Source organism: Calonectris borealis, chromosome 2 (genome assembly GCF_964195595.1).
Source record: "Calonectris borealis chromosome 2, bCalBor7.hap1.2, whole genome shotgun sequence".
Taxonomy (NCBI): domain Eukaryota; kingdom Metazoa; phylum Chordata; class Aves; order Procellariiformes; family Procellariidae; genus Calonectris; species Calonectris borealis.
Window position 1 is genome coordinate 165943063 of NC_134313.1, and position 19039 is coordinate 165962101.

A 19039-nucleotide genomic window follows, 5' to 3' on the forward strand; every position below is an offset into this window, starting at 1 on the left:
AAAAGGAGAAAGAGTAATTTCTTAATATCCCTCACCAAGTAGAGATAAGGCTGACTGAACCCCTGCTGACAGCAGGCTCTGCTTTCTTTCCACAGTCTCCATTGAAGATATTCGGGATGTGAGGTCAGGCCATAAAACGGAAGGTATGGAAAAATACGCCAAGGATGTCCCAGAGTATCGCTGCTTTTCCATCATTTTCAAAGACCAGCGGAAAAACCTGGACCTCATTGCGAGTTCAGAGGACGATGCCAACCACTGGATCTCCGGCCTTGGGAAAATCATAGCCCACAGCAACTCCATGAACCAGAAACAGAAACTCCAACAGTATCCTTTGCCTTATAAAGTGATTAATCACACACAAAGATGCACTTGTCTTTCTCTGTGGGTGGAGATAGTAGACTAACCCCCTTTTTTCCTATTGGCCTTGGGCACTAAGTTTTCTCTCACACTGATTTTGCACCCGGGCAAACTCCCTGGTTTCCAATGCTTTTTTTCCCTGTTTTGCAGTGATAAAAGCAAGAGTAGATTCAGGCTTCACATAGCTCCTTAAGCAAAGAATTGCCTCTTTCAGGGAGCTCCAGATAAAACAATCATTATTTTTTGTATTCTCCAGGGGTCTGTTTCACTTGTATTGCAGTAAACTCCAGGACAGACACTTCTTGGCAAGGCATGAAAAGCCCGTACTGTTTATCATGTTTCTCAGTAATACAAGGCGAGGGAACTGATTCTTCTCTTCTGACTGCCAGATTTACTCTGGGGTAACTCCATTGACTTTAATGAAATTACTCCTTATTTGCCTCAGCTTGGGAGGAAGTTTTGCCCTGAAAGAATTTCCAATTGCTCTAGTGACAATGCAGACATTGGAAAGGAAAAGTAGCAGAGCAGTGAAGGAGAGTGAGTTAGTTATTGGGTGAAACCCTGGCTCTGCTGAATTCACAGGGAATTTTCCCTAGGGTTGTATTCCACTCAGTAAGTTGCTTTGCGACCACAGGTCTCACATCCCTATAAAAAGAAAGAATATCTGTGGGTGCAGTTTTTGATGGATTTTCTGCAGTCCCTGTGTGTCTGAGGCCCTGACTGTGACATATGAACCTGTTGGCCAATTTCACCCTGATTTGACAGAGCCGCAGCAGTCATAAAATACTAAGTTCCTTTAAGCTTCACAAAGATAGGCATCCAGCTATCAGAGAGGAAACCAGATAGTGCTCTCAGTGAGAGAAGGTTGTGTGAGCTTCATGCTTTGTTCAACATCAAAGCATCTGTGGAGAGGAGGGGAGACGCAAAATCCTCAGCTGGGGAAAATCACAAAGCTGGAGTCTGCGCCTGAGCAGGCACCAGGGAGTCTTGCCCTCAGTCAAGGCTTCACTCCGTGTGGGTTCCCTGCTGGGTAATAATGTACTGATGATGGAGGAGATGGCACATAAATGCTGAGCTTTCATCAGGCTTTATGCTTCTGTGGATTCTCTGAAGTCTAATGAGCACTCGCACAACCATAGTGTTGTTCGTTTAAAGGAATCGAACTCCATTAGTTCCAATGTGCATGGGATGCTGTGTTTATTTCCTGCACTATGAGTGTCTTTTTGGATGGTTTTTCAAGCTCTAGGCTGTAAGGTCATTCCTCAGCAGTGTTATCAGTTGTGTGTCCGTGGTGGTAGGGAGCAGTCCCTAGACAAGTTGAAATCTTGAAACTTTGGTGCTGTTGCACCCTGGCAGTTTTCCTTTTAAATGTGAAGGCTTCCCCCACCCCATAGTGTGTGGGGAAAATCTGGGCTACAGAAAGTTGTCCCTGGAGTGTGTCAAATTTAATATATTGCTGAAAAACTTCCCCATAAGAAGAGACAAGGTTGCTAAAGGGGGAAAAATAACAATGATATTTGCAAGGGAAGAAGGCTGTAAATTTCCAGTGTGGAAAAGCGCCTCTTTCTCTCTTTGGAAAGCAGAATCGAAGCTAAATAGGGTGGGTAGGCAAGCCGTATTTCTGGAAGAGTAATTACTGTGCAGTGCTGGCTTTCAGTCTGGGATTGTCTCAGGCCGTTTAACGTAACATGGAATTACAGAACAGCATGATTTCTCATTTGAAATTTGATGATGTTTAATTAAAGCCTGTGATTTTAAATTTAGTCCATCTTCACTGGGTTTGCTTGGCAGTGTGAGCTTACTCAGATCTTCCTCAAACCTCAGAAGTGTTCTCCGCATCTGTGAGCACAGAAGGGGAAGAGTCAGTAGACAAGAAGAGTTGGGTCCCCTGCCTGTCCCCCATGACTGGAGAATTGCCTTGCAGTGTATCTTTTCCAGCCTCCAAAATCTTGCAAAGCAAGTAAGGAATGAGCAAGATTTTGAAAACGAGTATTGAAAGCAAAAACCTTGCTAGTTTCAGATGGAGTTTGTTCAGCTTATAAGATGATGGAGTTGCCTGTGGTAGCAAGGGACTCGATTTAGTGTCTTATGTGTCCTTTCCAGTCCTGTATTCCTAAAAAGATAAAACTCCCACATGCTTGATGAGTACTTCTGATGTTCTTATACATACAGAACTGTTTTATTAAGCCTCAGATTCAACCCTGCAACAAGCTGCCATAGGTTATTTAGCAAATATTGCAGTTATGTGTGCAGGGAAGACTTCAGAACAGAAAATACAGGGGACTTTTCGTTTGAGTAGTGTGGCACTGTCTGCTTCGATTCTGGGATTTATGTATGAGCTTTTCGCCTGGTTGGAAATCACTTACCTGAAGTTTTGCAGCATTTCTGTTCTGAGCACATTCATGGGATACCTGCCACGTAGTTTCAGTCATCCCTCTCTGGTTTCTAATAGAAAGCTGGTAGCCCTGAAGCTGGCAGATCCTTTAAAAACAAGAGGCAGGAAGCAGGCTCTCTCCGGATGTATACAGGAACGGGAACAGCTTTTTCCTAGCCCAGGCCCAAATAGGCACGTGAGGACTCTTTCCGTGAGACTAACAATACTTACAAACAGTTTACACATATCTCCATAGTTCAGAAATACTTGAATGCAGTGGTAGCTGTGGTGGATACTCTGTTTCAGGGTTATGTCTACAGCCCTAAGGCTGTCAGTTAATGCCCTTTTTTGGGGTTATTTTGAAAGGTCCAGTTAAAATGTTATGGTACTATATACCTCAGCTGGTATTTGCTAATCCTGAGGTTTACTCTGCTTAACATCAAGATTGGGCATTTTTTAAAGATTTTTTTAGAATGAGTTTGAAGCAATGCTTCCTATGCAAGACATGGAACGTCACATTTGTGGAGATCAAATTGTGACTTCGATCATTTTCCTTGAATTGAAAATTTCCTATTGAAAAATAGGAGATTTTGCTGGATGACCTTTCTTATTTGACAGTAAAGCAAATTAAAGAGAGTCTGTTCCATGATTCAAAAAGCTTTTTTGTTGTTGTTTAAAACTGCAAGGTATCTTAACTGTCTAACATTATTTTCCCAAGAGACTGACAGAACATGGGACAGCCAGTTCAAATCAACTGGCATCACATTAAGAAGCTCATTTTTTATGTTAATTACTCCAGATCCATAGATATACTAAAGTTATTACAAACCAAGCTCTTGTGAACTATTATCACAGTACGAAACAGTAATAGATCCTGTGCATTTCACAAGGGGAAGCCAAGACCCACAGTTTGGTTTGATTCTGCTCACGACAATGTCCTTAAGACATATAGGTAGATATCCCTAAATAAATAAGGAAGCTGAAAGTGAGTCAAAAAATGCTTCTTTTGGAGAATGTCTGTTCAGTGTTCACCTTGATATACTGAATATTGATCAAATCTGTAACAATGAGTTTACCAAGCACCATTTGGGAGCTCTTTTCGTCCTTCCTGTATCCCCTTTTAACAGTCTGGAGCAGAATGCACTTTCTGTCATAAAAGAGAAATCAGACTGTTTCTGGCTCTGGCTGTGGCCAGAAACTCCTACAGGGTAAAGGGAGCTGATCCAGCCTTGGCCAGATGGTGAAAAGCTTCTCCCGGGTCACGATCACTTGTATTACAGCGGATTTTCCTTCTGCCAAAGCACCATTTTGCTCTTTCAGAGCAGAAGGTGAGATGATATAAGCTGTTCAGTGGTAGCATGCTGGTTTACAGCAGCTGGAGAGGTGGTTCAGAGTCTTTAGAAGAGATTTCTCGCCCTCCATGGGCAGCAGAAGGGTGGTGTTTAGGCTAGGCACTGACCTGGAAAGATTTCCTTACATCATCCTGCAGCTGGATTCATACCTGTCTGCGGAAAGCTGATAAAAACAAAGACAACAAGATGAGCTTGAAAGAGCTCAAGAACTTCCTGAAAGAAGTGAACATTGAAGTTGATGACTATCATGCCAAGAAGATTTTCCAGGTAATGAGAGCAAGCAGATAAAGTATTTGATGTTGGCTGAGGTCAAGGTCTCCCACAGCTTTCAGCTTTGTTTGGAGACGTAGCATCTTTTCTCGTACCAAGGAAGGACTCTCAGTTTTTGGTGCTCAGCAGATTCCCACTAACAACTAAGTTAGGCCAGCACAATGCTTTTGATGAAGGTGTGTTAAGGTCTTTCTTTACCACTGGTGCCCAATTTGGCCAGGATTCAGAGAATATGAGATGCAAACATGGATAATGTGAGAAAAAAGGAAAAGCACTTTGAGCTCCAGGTGTTTCAGGAGTTCTGCATGCCACAACCCCATGTCAATGCCTAAGTCTGGCTGAAATTGGTTTGGTTACAATTATGAACCCAAATCCTCACCTTCTCAGAGGAGGAGGGTGCCAAGAGACAGGTGTAAACAAAAACAAAGTGCAAATTAGGAGAAAAAAACCCAGATTCATGATAGATATGTAACATTGCACCCAAGCTGGACCAGTCTGGTTGATTTAATAGCCCAAAGCATATTTAATCTGGTCAAGGACATACACTTCTAAATTCTCAAGATTTGGCTTGCTAGCTGAGTCTATCAGAAGATAAGAAAGGGATGAAAATTTCTCAGTTGTTAAGCTTTTGGTTTCTCTCTAAAGAAGCCTTCCTGCTGAGGTGAGATAAAACATCTGGATAGTTTCCAAACTTCCATCCTGTCCAAAGCAGGATTTGAATTCATGGGTGGGCAGTTTCAGAAATGCTTTTTCTGATCAGCGGTAAACATGTGGGTGGTTTTGGGCACCGGGCTGTAGTTCTCCTGCTCCTTCCTGTAAGCAGATAGCAGGGAAAGTTGGCAAGATCTCACTAGGACCGTGCCCTAAAGGAGGTACAAGTTTCCTAATCCTTGCTTTATGAAGGTCTCGCTCTCTCTGGTAACTCTGCAAGAATTGGGGGAAGGTCATCAGCAGATCTTAAAGAATTTCAGCATGCAAAATCTTCCAGATGTACTGCCCGCTCTGGCTGGCATATCCCATGCTTTATTCCCTGCTCATGAAGACCCCAGAAGAATAGCAATAGGGCTGGGATTCATCTGAGTTAGATGTCTCCAGTGCAGATGTTTACATTGGAAGTAGTCACTTACACTTCCTTTGCAGTCTGTGTAGGTCAAGCCAAGAATGGACACCGGGGTGTGATTCACCTCATCCTAAAGGATACATCTCACATATGTCAGATGAATCACTCCCTACATCTCAAACATCAAACATCTGAAAAGACACCCTTTTTTTTTAGAGGTGCAGTCTCCTCTTCATTCAATGAACCTCTTCTGCTACTGCAATAGTTACAAGGGAACTCTAGGAGTGGAAACTTGATGAAGTTCAATTCTCTTTTTGCTTAAGGACTCCAAGTAATTACTAAAACTTGATTCAAACCATCTAAGTGCAGGCAGCTAGTTGAAGTACCCTCATTAGGCATGTAATTGTTATAAGTTTCCTGTATAGGCACTGGAAAGAGAGGCTTTTCAGAGGTTAATTCAGATCTCTTGTGGGCTGAATTGCCTCCAGGAAGAGTCTGTCTTGTTCCTAAAGCAATTACATTTTCAGTTTACATACTGCCTAATCTTTGATGGACTGAGAGACATTACAGCATATTAAAAGCGTGATCTTTTCTGTCTTAGTGAGTTTTTCTTCATTCAGTCACAGGAAGGAAAGGTGATCAAGGATCCAAGAGAGAACTACAGGGCATGTTCTCACATTATTCTTGCTTTTCATCACATAACTCTGTGTCCCCATCTAGGTTTTAGACACACCTGAGTAAGACATATGCAATGCAACTAGAAACTGTGCAAAGCTCCTCTAATTGCTCACTTCATTTCAACCTGAATATTCATTCTGGTGCATCAGAAAGGTTCTGACTTTTTCTGGCAGGCCAATGTTCATTCAGGACTCATCGTTCATGATCCATACAAGTGAGGTAAAACACAGTCTTTTGGGCTGAGATTCTCCTTCTAATTTGGAGCTCTTGTAGCGCAAGCAGAAGGAGCTCAGTTTTGTACCGTGCATCTGATCTGTCCTGAAATATGACTATGATGCCAATGCTATTGTCCTATTTCCATCACAACCTTTAATGGACACTAATGAACGAACTTCCCAAGGCACATCAGTTATAATACCAGTTTTCTAGAAGCAATATGTCATTTTCCCTGTTGTGTCCTAAAGAAAAGAACATCTGTCATTCATGGCATCCTTGCAGTCTCCACCAGTTGGTTTCCCTCTTTATATTCCTTTTTCAGTTGCTAAGCATCATGCTCAGCTTAGCTTGTGAGATCTGCCAAAGCCACAGCACAGGATCATACAGACATGTAAGGCAGCAAGGAAAAGACAATTCCTGGACTGCTCAAACCTAATTTGAAGGTGTCTGTAGTACTGAGCATTTCACAGGTTGTCCCATCCCTGAGATGAGCCCATAGCTTTTACCCAGCAGATTCTGAAGTCAGGACAAATCGAACCTTTTGCTGTCAGTTCAGTTTGTGAAATGCTGTGCATCATGATCATTTTGTTTGGTTTTATATGTGCACCATAAACTGTTAGTGAAGGACTCCAGTGGAGTATTCGTAGGGGAAGAAAGTCTCTCATTATCATCTTGCTTGGGGCAATGCCAAAGCCACCATGGCCGTCACTGAGATCTTTAGCAGAGTTAGGTTGAGTTTAGTATGATGACTGGTTAAACTGAGACATGCATTTTGTTCATAAAACCCAGGACAATAGCTCTATCTGTCATAAGAGATCAAAGATGGAAAGCAATGAAATTCCTCTGATTTGACAAGTTACCGTCAACTAAGTTGTAGTAACTGATAGCAACTTGTCCATAGCAAGGGTGGAATGAAATGCACCACAACCTCATCTGAGTGGCCTGGAACACACTTTCCATTTCAAGTTCAGGCCTGTAGAAGAGAAGTTTTTAGGCCAAAGACTAAGTAAGGCAAGCCATGTCCTGTAGGGGTTTTGGCATCCATGCCAGGAGATTTTTCAGACTTACCTGAAATGTAAGATGTGAGTGGGCTTTATGAGTTGAGGGCACCACTGTTAAGGGTCTTTTTGCTTGCTTTAGATATTGAGAGAGAGGGAATTATCAAGGCATTAACTAGAAGTGGGTTGATTGCTGAAATTTGCAGGGAAAAACACTTGAAAGCAGTATAATGCTCCCTGCCGTAAGTGATTCCTCTGAGATAGTCTCTTGCTTTCCATTGCAGCTTGTTTTGCTCAGCCCATATTTAATGCAGAGGTTTACATCCCAGAGATGACTGAAAAATTGTTGTTCACCTCTCCATGAAGAATTCTGTTAGGAGCAAACAAAAAAGTACATATCAGGATTTGCCACAGAAAAACTGAAATTTCTGATGACAAATTGAACCTGGAAATATTTTAAATAAACTGAAATATTTCTTGTTGGAAAAACTGTTGTCCTTCACAGAGACACTAACTTGCCTATCTTAAATTCCTAATCTTTCATGGTCAGTCAAGTCCTTGTCAGAGCTGTTATCTAGTGGAGAAGTTCAAACTACAGAGGAACATGGGGGCATGAAAAATTTGAGTTACAGCTCCTTGAGAAGCTGATATCTGATTTGAAATTTTGTGGAAATTTTGTTACTTGGTGGTTTTTGAATGAAAATGGAAAAGTTCTATGGAAAGAAGGATTTTTTCATACCTAAACAGGCACATGTTTAGCAGGACTTTTTTTAAAGTCAGTTTTGATGCCATCTTTGCAACCAGCCCTACTGCTAGCCTTGACAGTCTCTTGAGGCCTGAGCTCAAACCCACTAAGATCAAAGGGAAAGCCCTTTTCACTTTACTTACTGGATTTTAGGCCATGGTCTCTATCAATAGTTTAAGATGCATTGAGTTAATTGTTTTCCTATATTCCTCCACCTCTTGAGATCAGGAGGTACATTTTTCTTGGGCCTTGATTTGTACTTGGATTGTCAGGAGCTGTCCTTTTGACTTATGGTTTGCACAGTACACAGTGCAGTGGAGCTCAAGGTCATGCCTACTGCTTTTCAGCATACTGATAATATGAGTAAATAATAATAATTGCAACTGTTATATGACTGTTGGCCTTGTCAATGAGAACCATTGTCATTGACCAAGTGCTTCTCATTCACTGGCCAGTAACTGTTTCCAATTATTTTGTGTTCTGCGTTGTGTAGCCCTGGTGCAGATTACGGCTGGCATATGCCAGAAGGAAAGAAGGTTTTCACTCCTTCTCCCCTCTACGTTTACAGCACTGTGACAAGTCCAAAACAGAGGCTCTGGAGGATGATGAGATAGAGGAATTTTACAAGATACTGACAGAGAGGAAGGAAATAGACAAGATCTTCCAAAAGTACTCAGATGCAGCAGGGTTCATGTCCTGCCAGAACCTTGTGAGGTTCCTCTATGAGACGCAGCAAGAAGAAGATGCTGTTGTTGCTGCCCCTGCCTTAATTCAGAGATATGAGCCCAATGAAAGAGGTAGGTTGGAAACCCTGGCTGGTTTGGTACAGAATCTTGCTTTCTTGATGAACTATGAATTGCTTTGCTGTTGCTTTCTTCTGCAATGTGTGTCATTTTCTCCTTGCAGCTGCTTCTAAAACACCAGTCTTCTAGGGGAACGTTAACAGCTCTTAGAGAGGACGGCACAGGAGAGCCTGGGAAATATTCCTCTCCAATTTTGGCTTGCGTACACCGAGCAGCTGGAGAGGGGTGGATATGGAGTTGGCTAGAGGGTGATGAAATTCCTGTGGGAAAGGCTTATTCAAATGACAAGACCTCACATGGCTTTGCAAGGTTAAGAATGTAGCAATATTTCTGTTCTCCAGAAGCAGGAATGGAGGCAAACCTCTTCGAATGTGGGCACCTGAAAAGCCATTGGGTGATGAAATCTCTGAGTAGAGGGCCAAGGTGACTGCTGTTTAGCAGAGCAATCACAGAACTGTCTTTCTGCTCAAAAATTAAGTGAAACCAGTCTGGAGCACCTTGGAGGACATTTTTAAGAAATGAGCACAGAATCATAGGCTGTTTTTGCACTGTCCTGGTATACCTTCAGGAGAGAGACAATGCTTTGCAGATGTCAGACCTGACTAGAGATCTAGCTTAGTGCCTCAAGATGGGGAGACCCCAATTTCTCCCCAGAGTTGGGTTATTTTGCATTTACTCTTTGCAAATCATGTATTCATTGGATAATCTAGACAGGATTTATCTGGCTATGTTTAGACATCTGACAATTTCTCTGTGTTGGCATGAAGGAAGCTTGAAGTGCTCAAATGGAGATTTTTATACTGTAGATCTCTAGAGACAGGCGAGGTAAGTGCTGTCTTTGACACTTTTTAGGTGTTATCAAGGACAGTAAGTGTCATAAAAAGCTGTGCTTGTGAAGGACTTTTAAAAGCATTTTCAGGCGAATGAAGCTGTCATCATCTTCTGAACAGCATCAATATCTTTACTATTAGCTGAATGCCTAGGGAGCACATTTTGCCTTTGAGATCCTCTGGAGATCAGCAGGCATCATGGTGAAGATGATGGCACAACCTGGTGGTGTCAGATTTTCAGTATGGGGTTTCTGTCTTTTTATTTGGCAGCCAAGAGGGGTAATGCCATGACCAAAGATGGTTTCCTGATGTACCTGCTGTCCGATGATGGGAATATATTCAACTCCTCCCACCGTAAAGTTTACCAGGACATGACTCAACCTCTCAGTCACTACTTGGTGTCATCCTCACACAATACCTATCTTATGGAAGACCAGCTCACAGGTCCAAGCAGCACAGAAGCCTATATCAGGTAATGTATGTGTGTATGTGTTTGTGTGTGTGTGGGAGCGGTTGACCTCTTTCTTACAGCACACATAAGGTGCATCTATACTGCCAGAAGCAAGACGACCAAGAAGCAATCTCCCACCCTGAGACCAGGTAATGTGAACTGGCCCATGTTCACGTCAGGTGAGCTGTTTCTAAACCAGTTGGCCATGCCCCCCTTTTCATAGCGCTTTGACCTGGGTCTCTGCTGGGCCCCAGGTGTTGTCCACTTGACTGTAAGATGTATAATTACTACATTTGGGAGCAGTTTAAAGTATCTGCAATCATGTAGAGGCTGGATTGCAACCCTCTAGCATGGTGTTTTCCAAGCGTGATGCTCAGGGGATGTGTTGTATGCCCCAGAATATGGCATGAGATGATTTGTGCAAGGGACTTGTAGGGTGCAAAGATTTCTGGGGTAGAGCTGCAGGACTGTGTAGGGACTGAAAAGAGCCAAAATGATGCATACTGTCATGATGTTTACGATCTGTACTGCCTTTTGGGAGTAACCCCTGGCATGGATTATCCCTAGAACCATGCTGGGGTTTATTTTGGAGAGAGCTAGTTGGAGTATAAAAAAAGAGGTGGGATGTGAGCTAATGAAGCAATGGGATGATCAGGAAACTTATGGCTGGTCCCTCTTTAGCAGCTTAGATGCTCCCACAGTGTCCCTGGACAGAACATTAGGTGCCTATTTCTGCCTTTAACAATGACTGCTGTTTGACATCTCATGGCCAGATGTTTGCAGTGGCCTTTACTAACTTGCACAACCACCTTACATTACTTCTGCTATGACCTGTACTTCTGCAAGTGAGGCAATGTTTCCTTATAAGCAAGCCAATGACTGCAATTCTGTCTTTGTTTATTACTTATCTGATTCTTGGGGAACAATGGCTGTCTAGAATCACAAGCTCTAAAGAGTAGAGAGTGAAATCTGGCAGAAGTTGCTTTTCAGTAGCTGTTTGAATTCCTCTTACAGTATCTTAAAATTACAGAATTATGTTTTGGTTGTAAAAAAAATTCCCATGATTTTTATTGCAATGAGTTAAAGGAGTTGTGTTATCTGAAATATATAGAGAATTACTGTAAAAGAGACAAGATCACCTCGTAGACAGATAAGTCTGTACAGGGGGAACCTACATTTGAAAGTAAATTAAAATGAAAGAATGGATATGTAGAGGCAGGAGTTTCAAGTGGAAATTCAGTCTGTAGACTCAGTTTGGAAAAACTGGCCCTCAGCAGTCTCCCCAACTATGGTGGAGTTCCCACAGCTCCCTCCCTGATAGTTCTGAGGGTTCATCTCTCATGTCTTATCAGATCTAGATGAAGAAGTCACATCATCCAGGCTTCGTGAGCTGGCTTCTAAGGCTGACTGTCTTACTATCTTTCTTCCAGTGCAGCCGCTCTTGATTTTCTCTTCTCTTCGCTGTCTTTGGGAAAAGACTTGGGTCACAGTCATGAGTGTCCTTTCTCATCTGGCACTCACTATGTCTTCTTTTTTGGATAATTCTTACCTTGGACTTTCACTACCTCCTTCCTCAGATCCCACTGTGCTTTCCTTGCTCAACCTTGAGCTCTCTTTGCTGACTCTGAGCTCTCATGATCCCGTGCTTTCTCCATCTGCTTTCCTGTCTTTCCAAGCTCCTCTTTTCTCCCTTGGTCCCTAAACTTCCTGTCAGCCTTCCCAGGCAATACCTGTGCCTGACCCTCATTTTGAGATGGAGCAGAAGGTTTAGAACCCAACCAGGTCCCTTCTTTGTTTCCAGAGCCCTCACCAAAGGCTGCCGCTGTGTGGAACTGGATTGCTGGGATGGCCCTAACTCGGAGCCCGTCATTTATCATGGCTACACTCTCACCTCCAAGATCCTCTTCAGCGATGTCATTAAGGCCATCAAGAACTATGCTTTCAAAGTAAGGATGAGGGACCCTCTAAGATTTCTCATATTGCATAATCCAAGACCGATAGTAGGTCTCTGCCCTCCCAGCAGAGAGCATAAACAATGAAGACTTCACCTTAGCATTTCTCATAGATACAAGATGTGTCCTGTCTGGGCATCCGTGTTCTGCTTTCTGCAGAGATCCATTCTTGGGAGTTGCTGGACAGGCAGAGCACTATCTGAGGATGAGTTTGAATCTATGCAAGCACAGCTGCATCCTGGACCCCACTGCAATGAAACGCAAACAAGCCCATGATTTGTGTGGCTTTGATGTCTCAGGGTCTGTTCCTAGTTTAGAGGAACACACATACATGTGTTTTGGAGGGACTGATGCAAAGGACTGCTTCTACTTTGCTTTAAAAGGAATGAGCAGATCTGGAGTCTTATATGGAGTGCTGGGCCAGCAGCCTTTAAAAAACCTTGGGTCTGTCCAGACTCACTGGGCTTTCTGCTATTTTCCTTCAGTGCACTTGAGAGCTAGTACCAAGTTTCCTTGGGGGCTATAAAGCAGTGACAATGACAATGCCTTCAGCACACAAAATTACTAGGGGGAGTCACAGGCAACCAGATCAGGCCTGTGCATGAATGGAGGAAGGATTCATGTCATCTAAGGATTTGAGCAAACCCAGTGATTGCAAAGCCTCCTTTCTCAGCCCTTCCTCTGATGTAGGTTTCACAGTGCAAGTGGAGAATGGAGGCAGAGGGAGCCTCATCAACGTGCCGCAGCAAGTCTGTGGGAGGCATCCCGACCCAGCCTCGTGCCCTGCCCATTGGATCATCACCTCTGGAAGGCATCAGCAGAGATCTGAGTAGCTACTGCAGAGTTGAATTTGTCCATTTTTAACAAATGCTCATTTTAGCAGAATGCTAGACCCTACTGTTGACACACTCATTTCCAGAGAAAACAACACTGGGGTTTATATCAATTGCTATAGACTGGTGAAATTGTAGAGTTCACTGATGATGTATATTGCTGTCTTGTTCTAGACCTCACCATACCCTGTCATCATCTCCCTGGAGAACCATTGCAGTGTCGACCAGCAGAAGGTCATGGCTCAGCACATGACGACGATCCTGCAGGACATGCTCTTGGTTGCCCCAGTTGATGGAAACAAATCCCAGTTCCCCTCCCCAGAGGTAAGCAAGGCCACTCTAGCACTTTCTGCCTTCTGAGGGTGGGACAAGAGAGAGATCTGTTTTCTTGCTGGGTGCCAAGTAGTGGACAATATGCCTGAGGACTGGTGGGAGCTGCACTTGCTGAGGAACAGAGATTGTCTGTGGGCAGTGGTGCAATAAGAAGTATCTAGAAGTAGCCTGTGCAATCAAGCACAAAATGCCCTGTTGCTCCTTGTTTGTTGTCTAAGGTCTCAGAGAAGACATCCCTGCAGGACTGAGGACATTACTGATCCATTTACCAAGGCCAGGGAATGTCCTTCATTCCACGAGGAGGTTGCTTTTCTGGCTTGTTCCAGAGAAGCTGAATCCTGAGCGTCTGTCTGGTGTCTGCTCCCCACACCCCAAAGCTGAACATGACCTTTTTCAGGCTAATCCTCTGAAGCACTCTTAGGTTGCTGCACATGCAGGGAAGATTAGCACCACAAGGGGTGACTACAAGGTGTCTCTGTGTTTTTAATCACTCCATTTTTAATCAGCAAGACTAGACACTGCCTGATTTCATGGTAGGTGAGATGTTTTGCTCTGTGCTGAGGGACGTAGCATACGCTCCCCTCCTCCTTTAATGTCTTGGGTGCTCTACTGCGAGAGACCTAGACTGCTGATTAGGAAGCGATGAGGGCTGGAAGGATAACTGTGATTGCTTGCCCCTCAAAACCCAAGGGGAAAACCAGTACAGGTAGCCTAAAACTGTATCAAGCACAAAGTATCCTCCCACTGAGAATGGCCTCGGGTAGCATGGCGGCGGGGGTGATCTTCCTGTGTAGATGTCCGTGGAGGACAAGGGGAGGCAGGAGGCTGCATAGAGGATGCCCTGCAGGGGGAAGGAGGGATACAGCTCTCAACAGTGGGCCACCACTATAAAATCTTTAGCTGACAATTAGAAAAAAATGGAAATGGAATCTTGATATGAAAAAAAAAAATTTCCAAAACAGAAGCCAAAATGAAATGTTCATCTGTTTCCACTGTTTAGGTTTGCGTTTTCTTTCTTTCTTTTCTCTTAAGCACTTTGCAGAAACAGACTTTTCTGTGGATAGCTGCAGTTCCCTTTAAATTGCATTTCTTTGCTAAAGAAATCATTTGCCAAAAATTGGATGAGAATGACTAGCCAGAGCTGGAAGGAGTTTGTGGGTGGGATAAAGCTGGCAATCAACAGGGGAGAAAGGAGAGGAAAATGATCCACCCAAAATATCTTCTCTATTTGTTCTCCCTCCCCCTTTTTCTCTTTTCCCTTTCTGACTTACCCCTTTTGTTTGGGAGTGTCATGCCTCGCTTGATACAATGCCTAGCACAGAGGGAAGCTGATCTGGTTTGGTCCCTCGGCACCAGTGCAATAAATTAGGATGAATCATAATTTGTAATGCTGCTGCTTCAGCAGGACCTTTGCACTGGCACAGATGAGGTGCTTCCATTAAAGAAGTGACTGTCCCAGGGTGAGGATACACCCAGCATGGAGACAGGTCTCTGTAGGCTGTTACTGAGTTGGAAAAATCAAAGTCTTCAGTGTCACCTCCTGGCTTGCTATTTGTCCCCGGTGCAAGATCAGGAAAACCGCTGATGGCTTTTCAAAACTGCCTTGTGACCAGAGGAATGATATGAAGAAAGAAAGGAGAAAAAACAGGGACAGAAATGTGTGATGTGAGTGTAAGGGAATGACCCCAGCTTCCCAAAGATGTTTTTCCCATTCCTGTGCTCGTCTAACCTCCTGCTCTGATTGCCCAGATGGACACGTGGCCCCAGCTGGAACAAAACGGCCCAGATCTGCCTTAGTGGATGGATTTGGGCTGATATGCTCCGTTGGACTGATAGATCCATTTAGTTTAAAGGGAGAAAAATTGCCAATGTAGCAAAACCTATCCTTTTCCCTCTGGTACTTTTCCTCTGCCTTCCTGCTATGTGAACTAGGAGAGTGCAAAGGGCTGAACTGCTGATTTTTTTGGTGGAAAGTGCATTGAAGCTGAAACATTAAAGAAAAAAAAAAAAACAAACCAGAAACCTCTTGGATTTTCCACTTCCTTGTGAAGCTGGCATGGGGAAACCCAGGACGACATGCTATTTTTTATATTAGAAAAAGGGTGGAATCTGTCACTGGGAAGAGGGCTGAAAGGCTGTAAATAAAAACAGGTGAAGAATTGCTGCAGATTGTGTTAGCAGGGCAGTGTCAGTAATTAAAGGAAGATCAACACAGTTTGGATTCATGTTAACGATTCATACCACAGCCCAGGGCAGGCATCTGATTTATTAGGCTCCATTCAGGAACAGTGGTGGACTACATAGAGCATTTAAATATCTCCCTCAAGCTGCTGTCTTTAGGTTCCAATAGCAAATTAAAGGCCTATAGGATGAAAGGCCAAAAGCCACACAAAAACTCCAGGCAGTGCCAGGGTTGTAGGGAAGAGCTGATCCAGTCTCTGCTGCTGATTCTTTGTTGCAGGCCCTTCTGCCCCATCCCTGATCTGCACAGGGGTCTGCCAGGACCCCTTCCCCCTGTCCCTGCATTCCAGCTAGAAATGCTGCAAAAACCCAGCCCTGGAATGAGACTAAACCAGCTGCCAACAGTGCATGCAACTATTCAGCATTTCAGGCATATCTGAAACCCCTCCAACTCTTTGTTGCTGGACTTCCCTGTTTACAATGACGGTGGCTTTAGGTTTAACAGACCTGTCTTGGTAGGTGACCCTTAGGACCATGAGCCCCCCAGTTGGGAGCCCCAGTGCAGTGGCAGGGGCCTCTGCAATCCTGCACCTCCGATGTCCCACCAGCTGTCCCATCAGTTACATCCATTACTGTGTGCCCCCATTCAACATCACATCGAGCCATGCAGCTCAGGAACCACTTCCAGTATCGCAGTGGCAATGCAGGGCTCAGCACAACTGATCTGAATGGTGTGGCTGACTTGTTCTGCTCTGTGCTCACGGCAAGGCAGCAAACACCTCTAGATTTGGCTCAGCTAAGTCCAGACTAGGTTCGGTCACAGGTCTCTAAGTCAGCAGTGGACCCCGGGAGCCATCTGCCCAGGAGGGTTACTTTTGCACCACACACTCAAGGCTTCAAGTCCTTCTGCCTTATGCCTAACTCCACAGCTATGCATTCAAGGTCAGGTTGGATGGGGCTCTAAGCAACCTGATCTAGTTGAAGATGTCCCTGCCCACGGCAGGGGGATTGGACTAGGTGACCTTTAAACTATTCTATGATTCTATGTTTTCTCCAAGGTTAGCCCAGCTTGTGTTAGCCTTGTCTGTAGCGCATCTTCTTGGCTGAAGTTCTTAAGCTGGGTTTCCCTCAAATCTCTCAAAACCTCCTTTGATAATATGTTTCTTCCCCTTTTCTGGAGACTCTCTTCATCCTCTGGTGCCACTCGTTGTTAAACCCTGCAACACTTCAGTTTACAACTAGGCTGAAAGACATACACAGATGGAGATGTAATATCAATTAGTGCATCTGGTCTGCACGTCTCCTTACGAATGTGAACATGTTAATCCCCACAGCTTCTCAGAAATCTGGGGAGATGGATATCTTCATCCTGAGAGCGAGATGTAAGGTGGAAGTGCTCAGACTCTCTATATCCTTGCACGTGAGCACTTCACTTTGGGCTCCTTTTGAGAACTAGTTAATACAACCAGGGGAGTTGGAGGTGTGGTTCACCTCCTCCTAAGTGTTTGTCTAAATAGACAAGAAAAATCACACCCTGGGAGTGTTTAATTCTCTCTGTTGACTCTAAAGGAGGTGTTGAAGGCACAGAAAGTTTGATCTCCCACTCCCACTGAGATGAAAACTGGATATCAGACCTTGTCATGGCTTTCAGGTTGCTAATAGGGGCAAGAAACTTTCAGGTAGGATAAACATGTATATGCAGTTCTTTTCAAATCCTCTGCTCTTTACAGCTTTGCTCCTTCTGATAAAATCAGCAGTGCTGATTTTAAAGTGCATTTAAGATGGTTGCCGTGTCCCAATTCACAGACTCACTTGCAGAGCTGAGCTTGTTCAGCATGGAGGAGAAAAGGTGGGAGAGCAGGGGAGCTCCACTTGTGGAGAACTAAGGCAATGTGATTTACAGGGCACATGAGGAAGGGAAAGAGTTGCATCTCTTCCAGCAAGCACTGTACTATACGTTCTCCGTAGAGTCCAGTGTCCTTGTAGCCTTTCCAATTTTCTTAGGTTGTATTCAACCTTGGGCTTGCCACAGGCAGTTGGAATAGCTTTATGGTCTACTTAGAGAATATTTATTGAGTATTTCAGCTAATGCTTCTTCCTAAGACAAGGGATCTGCTCAACAGAGCTGAACTGATGAGCTGAGTGTCTTTCGCCTCAGGCTAGAAACACTTAATATCACATGAAGGGGAACCAAGAGAGTTGGAATAAGTGCATGTGTGTGTTTGTGTCTGTGTGTATCAGCTTATTTAAAACCTTGTTGAAGAAGATAAGCATTCAAATTTAGGACTTTGCTTCCCAGCATATTAAATGAAGGAAGACAACGTTTGGGACTGGCAGCTTCTACAAGGTTGATTCAGTGCAATGCTACTATAAAATAGCACCTTCTGCAGGAAATGGAGATGAAAATGCTCTGTTTTGGAGTGAGTCTCACCCCTCATTGTGGACCAATAAGCTAATGCATCTCCTCTGGAGTTAAGTGGCATGTGGACTCCTCTCCCTTGGAGGCATGGTGGAAGTCACCTGCACAGGGGGATACTAAACCTCTGCAATGTAACAAGACTCCAGAAGGGACCCAACCTCTTAAATTTCAAGGCCAAAGGGGTCCACCATAATCACCCTATGGAGAGTCTTGTATAACAGAGTCTGGGCTGAGCAGTGTCCCTGTGCCCTTGGGGAGCATCTGCAGCATATCCAAGGTTTCCCAGAGTAACCACAGAAGACAGGATAACAGCAGCACTGAGGACCTACTGCTGGCAGCCCTAGGTGTGACAAGGAGACAAGGTGGAGGCCATGTTGCTGTGCCTTCACTACTGATGTTATTCAGCCATCTAGGATGGGTTTGTGCCAGAAATTATACCTCTCACTTGCCAGACAGGCTGTCCTGAACTGGACAAGCTTAAAACCAGCTAGTAGCCAGACCAGTAATTAAGAATCAAGCAACCTGCCCCAAATACCTTATCCCTAGTTCTCTACTGTTGAGCTGTGAGATGAGGTGGTAAGGTTTCTTACAGGACGTTAGAAACTAGAAGCAGATAATATATTATATAGCAGGATGCTATCTGCAGCCTGCGAAGGACAAGAGAGACTCCTCTGCTCCCCTCCCCGCTGTCCCCAGTGCAATCCCTCCAGGCATTCAAAGTATTGACAGGAGCATAGAAACTCACACAGAGCTGGATTTCACCTTCTACCAGTGGGTGTTGTGGAAGGACAGGGAAGAGCTGGATGTTGAGGGCAAGAGGGTGGTTAGAGACATGCAAGCAACGTGTCTGCTGAAGTGAGACTCTGAAGATGAGCTGACTCATCTCCCAGCCATGGATGTGAAGAAGCAGGTCACAGCTCTGCCTGGAAGAGGACTGAGGGCCTGGGAGGATGGAGGATGGTCTGGGGATGCGGAGGAGGATACTGCTATGCTCTGACTGCTCCTTTGGGCCTTTTATTCCCAGTAACTGGTACATCCCTTCCATCTGCCTTTGTGTAGCTTTGGAGTGACAGGGAAAGTGCCCCAGTGTAAACAGATCATTTGTGGTAGCTGAAGAAAAATGCTCTTCGCTGCTGCTTCGGGTGCCAGTGTCAAATTCCAGCTCAAACCAAGCTTCATCCACAGCT

At 44.3% G+C, this 19039-nt stretch overlaps 1 protein-coding gene across 9 annotated transcripts in view; it reads left to right on the forward strand.

Moving 5' to 3' along the window:
* PLCD1 (phospholipase C delta 1) overlaps positions 1 to 19039 on the forward strand; it is a 67276-nt gene that overhangs the window by 36325 nt on the left and 11912 nt on the right. For 6 of the 9 annotated variants that reach the window (XM_075144272.1, XM_075144267.1, XM_075144275.1 and 3 more), the window contains 6 exons: positions 96 to 324; positions 4221 to 4350; positions 8544 to 8847; positions 9954 to 10155; positions 11936 to 12080; positions 13094 to 13243. In XM_075144272.1, the coding sequence (XP_075000373.1) occupies positions 96 to 324; positions 4221 to 4350; positions 8544 to 8847; positions 9954 to 10155; positions 11936 to 12080; positions 13094 to 13243 (1160 nt within the window). The remainder of the gene's footprint in view (positions 1 to 95; positions 325 to 4220; positions 4351 to 8543; positions 8848 to 9953; positions 10156 to 11935; positions 12081 to 13093; positions 13244 to 19039) is intronic. The other 3 variants (XM_075144274.1, XM_075144270.1, XM_075144269.1) reach the window with 1 other exon arrangement.